Raw genomic sequence first — 6,000 nt, forward strand, 5'->3', positions numbered from 1 at the left:
TGTATCACACCTGCTGTAGAAACATGCTGATGCGTTTTCTTGTCATAGCCACGTGGTTTGAATCTACCCAAACCTCCTGTCCCTCCTCAAGTGGAAGAGGAATATTACACCATCGCTGACTTCCAGACCACCATCCCTGATGGCATCAGCTTCCAGGCAGGAATGAAAGTAGAGGTGAGATGAGGCTTCTCACATCTTCACATCAGTGCAGTGCTCCTGCCTTCCATTACTCTGGAACCTGTTTCGGGCAGGCAGTCCCTTTCCAGGCAGGGAAGATCTGCTCACCGTAGTATTCTGGGTGGAAACTGAGCATGGTGATGCATGCAATTGCCTCTGTGGACTGTTAATATCCTGGGGCTCTCTCAGAGTGGGAGAGACACCTGTATGAGCTCACAAGACTTTGGAGTCCATAGTGCTCTTGGTGCCCTCCTGTCATCCTATCATGCAAGTGTGTGGGTGCTGTGTTGTCTGAGCTAATGGAAATTAAAACCACAGCACAAATGGGGGTAGAAAGTATGGGTTTTTTCCTTAATTAGGCCAGGTTAAATTCAAAAGCCCTTCCCGAATTGCTTTCTCCTGGCAGAATTCCTCCTGCAGATGTGATTTTGCCTTTCAAAACGTACTCTGTGCCTCCTTAAGAGGATTTTCTCTTCACAGCTGCCCCAGTGGGCTCCTCTCAGGCCCCAGCCCCACTTGTGGAGCACACAAATCCCGGACCGTGTCTGGTGGTGTCCGGCCCACGCAGCATCGCTGCCCGTTGGTCGCTCCAACAGTGCCGCGCAGTGGCCACCGCTGGTACCCGGCGTCCCGATCCCGGGATAGGGACAGTTCAGCAGCAGCCGCAACGGGGCGATGACGTTCCGCAGTCCCATGGCACACAGGTCCCCTTCCCTGCCAGAGGCTGTTACCATGTTCGCCTCTCGTTAAGATACCCATGCTGTGATTACATGGCTTTTGGATAGAGAGGCACCGGGGCCATGTGCCACCCTGACATCAGTTCAGAGACAGTGAGCATCCCCTTCTGTGCAGAGAGCACTCTTGTATGGATGTCTGAGGTTTCCTTTCCCCTTGGCAGGTTATTGAGAAGAACCTGAGTGGCTGGTGGTACATTCAGATTGAGGAGAAGGAAGGCTGGGCCCCTGCTACTTTCATCGATAAGTACAAGAAAACCAGCAACGCATCCAGGCCAAATTTCCTGGCTCCACTTCCCAGTGAGATGGCTCAGCTCCGGCTCGGGGATGCTGCAGCTGACAGCAGCACCAGTGAGGAAGCAACAGGACCTTGCCGTCCACTGCCGGAGGCTCCTCCTAATGGTATGGACTGTGGTGGGAAGTGGGCCAAAGACTGGAAGGGGAAGGAGGCTCCCGAGAGCGGGGACCTAGCCTTTGCTGGTGGCTATGAGGAGATCTCGGACCGTGACACAGAGGAGAAGCCCAGCCTGCCGCCCAGGAAGGAGTCCATCATTAAGTCAGAAGGTGAGTTACTGGAGAGGCAGAGGCCGCCCCCCAAGCCCCCAGGCATGATCTTGCCCATGATTCCACCCAAGCAGTCAGCAGCCCCTAAGGACATGAAGAAGCCAGAGATCAAACCAGAGAAGGGCAAACTCTTCCAACTGAAAAATGAAATGGGACTAGAATGTGGACATAAGGTGTCAGCCAAGGAGGTGAAGAAGCCAAACCTCCGGCCCATTGTCAAGCCAACGAAGCCAAAAGCTGAGTCTGTGGAGGACAAGCCTGAGCCCATCACTCAGAATCCATTCTTGAAGTCAAGACCTCAGATCAGGCCAAAACCCGGTGCAGCCCCCAGGACTGACCCAGCACCAGCTGATGATAAACTGGACATCTGCAACCTGCGCAGCAAGCTCAGACCTGCGAAGTGCCCAGAGAAACCCTCCGAGCAGGACAGCACTGCTGGTGAAAGCTCCTTCAGTAGCACCATGGCCCCTTCAGAGCCTTCTGGAAGGTTTCAGGAGCGACCAGGCATGGAGAGCAAACCCCTGCCCAGACCGGACAGCCACACCACGAAAGAGGTGCTGCCCAAACCCCCCCTGGGCCCAGCAAACCCCTCGGGTGCCAGGGAACCCCCACCACAACGCCCCGTGGTGCCACCTCGCAGACCACCCCCTCCTAAGAAAACAGGGGGTCCTGCCTCTGTCCCCACAGCAGAGCTGAGGGTCCCAACACGGGAAGCACCTGAAATCAGGTCATCCCCAGTGCCGGGGAGGCCCATGCTGGTTCCTCCGAAAGCCAAACCATTCCTGTCCGCCTCCATCCAAGACGAAGCCAAAGTAAAAAGCAGCGTAAGCCCAAAGGTCATATCCAAGCCAGTGGAGAGAGGGGAAGCCAAGGAGAGGACCTCAGCCCCTGTCTCCAGTCCGGACATCACCAGGGAAGCTCTGTATGTGGCAGTGGCAGATTTTGAAGGCGACGAGGAGACCAACAGCTTCAAAGAAGGGACTTTGTTTGAAGTTCGCGAGAAGAACAGCAGCGGCTGGTGGTTTTGTAAGGTCCTGACTGGAGGGCCATGCTGGGAGGGCTGGATCCCTTCCAATTACCTGCGGAAGAAGCCATAGCTGCTCCTCTGCTTGCACAGCCGGAGGTTCCCTGGTCTCTCACCTGAGTATTTAATTAGCAGATTAATTTATAGTTTTCCCTGAGTCTGGCTTTAAACAAAAGATAATACTCGAGATCCCACGCATCCCAGCTGGTGCCCATTGGTGGCAGCGTGAAGGAAGCAGCTCAGCCTTCCCTCCCCACCTGTGTGCTTCCATCTGCCCTCCTCCCCATGTCTCCCGGAGCAGCCAGAGATGCTCTGGCCAAGCTTTGTGGCATACAATGGTTACCATGGTTCTCTGTGCTGGGGAGATGACCCTTTTTAGACATTGTTCCACCTGTACGGGCTGTGGAATGGTACCAGCCAGGGAAATCTGGTTGTGTAAAAGGATTTGCCTTCCCTGAAGCTCAGGGTCATGGCCAGATGTTGTAGGTCACATTGCTTAGTCCAGATGTGTAGCAGAACCATAGGGAGCGTGGCAAAAAGGAGGAATGATTGCTGAGGATGGGGTCCCTGTAGCTCTGCATGCACATGCAGGCACAGGCATTGCGCTCACCCCGTTACTTGCTACCCCCTGTGCATGCCATGGGGCTGTCCCTTAGTCCTTCCCTGCTCTAAAATGACAAGTGTTAACTTCAGCATCCTCCTGAAGGATAAAAAAAACACAGACAAATGCACACATGCACACACACGTATATAACAGGTCTTCTCTGTGCTGATCCAGGACACTATGCAGGCTTCTCCCTTGCAGTATCGCAACCAAACAACAAGAGGTGTTTTGCTCTGGTAGCTGAAGAATACTATGCAAGGCACAGAGGACCAAATTGACCCCAGGAGCCCTGGATAAAGGATGCTTTGCTTTCATTCCCACACAGACTGCCCTGCCTGTTGGACTAAGAGGGGATCACCCATTCCCATGACCCACAGAGCTTCCCAGGCTGGCGGGCAGCAGCCAGGAGGTGGGTCCTTTAGTAGGTGCTGATATTATCAAGTGCAATGCAGCATACGGGAGTTCAGCTCCTCATCACAACCAGTTGTGAGGTGTGTCTGGTGCTCAGGGGCTCCCTGCTTTGTTTCTCACCCATCTGCCTGTCTTCCAGGTACTTTGCTTTCACCATGCTTGCTGGGCTGTCTGAGGGTCTTCAGGGCAAGCAGACCCTGGGGTTTTTCCATGCTGCCATTCCTGCTTGCACAGCCTAATCTTGCCCACAGTGTTGCTTGTCCTAGCAGGAGGATTGAGAGTAGATGTGCTGTTGTTCCCCAGTGCTGCTTTCTTCCCTCTGTATTTGGCTACTTGCAGATTTAGGGCCACATTCCTCTCTCCAGAGGAGCTTTAAACCCACTGCTTCTGTGGGTTTCTTGTTGACCAAGCCCTGTTGCCCTTTCTAGTCTAATTGCAAGTGTTAAGCGCTGCAGCTGCAGCTCTGCAGCCACATTGTTTTGCTGCTGAAAATTATAGTTTTCCCTTTAATTTGAGGCTGGCAGAATTGAAGGAGTGTTCTCCACTCCCCCAGATGCTCACTGCCTTCTCTGTCCCCTATTTTCTTCTCTGGAAATGTGGAGTTTAAGGTATTTCTGTCTGTGTACCGAATGAAAATGGTGGTGCTTCAGGCCAGGCTCATTTTGAAAGGCTGATGGGGCAGCTTGTCCCAGTCCTGGTTTATCAGATAGGGAAGTCCTGACCATTCCAGTCCAGTGTCATATCCAGAAGCCCCAAGGTTTGTGTTTAACTGTGGGAATTCATTCACCCCAGTCTGCAGCTGATTCCTCTTCCTCCTGCTTCCAGTTTTCTCTGGTGGCACATCAGCCCCTGATCAGGATGACTCACCTGAGCTGGCAATAAGCAATACATTTGCAACCCAATCCAATAACAAATTTCTTTGCATGGCTCATTGCGAGGTGTTGATGTGCTCGCAGGAGAGCTGCAGGGTGGGCTGGGGGAACAACAATGCCTTGTCTCTGTGCATCTCTTGCTCCAGTAAACCCCTTTTGCTTTGGAAAGGAATGGGGACAGGATGAATTAAGCCAGAGCTGGCAGCAGCCCAGTCCAGCCCCTGCTGTATCTGGGGTGGGGGCTGGAGCTGTGTCCCCATCCGCTCTAGCAGTATCACACAGCAGGCTGGAAGGGCTGTGCATCCTTTTCAGTGGCACTGTGTCCTTGTTCTCTCTTTTCTGAATGGCCTTTTAATCTCAGAAGTGTCTCTCCTTTCTCTGTCTCAGAGACCTCACTGTCCCCACCTTTCCTCAGGAGGGACAATGCTATTTCTGTGGCCTCCATACCAAATGAGGGCTATTTCTGCTTTCCTCCCAGACTGAACCTCAGAACTGGTAGTGCTTCATTTTGCTGACACAAGTACTGTATTTGGCTCACTGAGTGTGTGACAGGATTGCTCCCTTGTTCCCAAAGAGCTTACAAGGAGGCAGGTGAGTGCCCGAGTAGGGGATGACCCTCAGCAGGGTACCAACACCTGCAGCCTTACCCCTTCCTACCACTCTTCCGTCTGCAAAGGGACCACAGGCTGGACAATGGCTCCTATCAGGAAGATGCTGAGAGCAATGGGCTGGCAGGGCTTTGCTCCCTATCCAATCTGTGCCCTCTGCCAGGCTGTGCCTCCTCTCTGTACCTCACACAACAAATGTGGCCAAACTCCCCAACTACCTCGTGAGGAGGAGGAGGGCAGCCAGGAGACTTCATACCCTGAGCTTGGCCACAGGGCGCATCACTCCAGCAGCCAAAGATCAACCTCTCTCCTTCCCACCACCAACGCAGCAGCAAGGAGGGGCATCACCATGGCTGGCAGAAGAACCGGGTGCTGTGAGGTCCTTGCAGCTCAGCACATCCTTGGCAGCCTGGAGGTCCTCTCTGCACCCCGCAGGCTCTCAAAGCCCGTTTGTTTGTCTGTCTTGCTATATTATGTGTGTATAAATCTACATTACTGTGGGAGGGTGGGGGGTCAGCAGAAGATAGATGTAGCTGTGTAAATGCCGTATCTATACTTTCACCATTATGGGGTTGATTTCTTTTTTAATTCGGTGGGGTTTTGGGGTTTTTTTTTAGCATTTTTGGGTTTTGTTGGTTTTTTGTTTTTTTAAGAAATAAACAGAAATTGCTTGACTGGTTTCAAGCACCCTTGTGACCTCGTGTCTGGCTGGTCTATGTCTGGTGTGCTGCATGACGGCTGGTATAGATGTACTCAGGCAAAAGTAAGTATCAGACCCCAGAGCCCAAGTTCCTTCTGGCAGAGGGTTATGTGTGTGGTATTTCATGCATACAGTGCTTGGAGAAGGCTAGGCAAGGAGGGGGAAAAGGACATGGAAGAGCTCACCACTGCCCAGCCTGGGACCATTAGCCTCTTCCATGCTTATTCCCTGGTTTTCAGATGGCCATAACCCACCTAGTCCACACAGATCCTGCAAGAGCTGGAGGTCTGGGCATTATCAGGCATT

The 6,000-nt window shown here is 52.8% G+C and overlaps 1 protein-coding gene across 2 annotated transcripts in view; it reads left to right on the forward strand.

Annotated features, from left to right (window-relative positions):
- SH3PXD2B (SH3 and PX domains 2B) overlaps positions 1 to 5,690 on the forward strand; it is a 73,039-nt gene extending 67,349 nt beyond the window's left edge. For both annotated transcript variants that reach the window (XM_034066767.1, XM_034066768.1), the window contains 2 exons: positions 49 to 174; positions 1,076 to 5,690. In XM_034066767.1, coding sequence (XP_033922658.1) covers positions 49 to 174; positions 1,076 to 2,572 — 1,623 coding nt within the window. In that variant the 3' untranslated portion in view covers positions 2,573 to 5,690. The remainder of the gene's footprint in view (positions 1 to 48; positions 175 to 1,075) is intronic.
- The last annotated feature ends 310 nt before the right edge of the window (positions 5,691 to 6,000 follow it).

The sequence above is a fragment of the Melopsittacus undulatus genome, chromosome 10 (genome assembly GCF_012275295.1).
Source record: "Melopsittacus undulatus isolate bMelUnd1 chromosome 10, bMelUnd1.mat.Z, whole genome shotgun sequence".
NCBI lineage: Eukaryota > Metazoa > Chordata > Aves > Psittaciformes > Psittaculidae > Melopsittacus > Melopsittacus undulatus.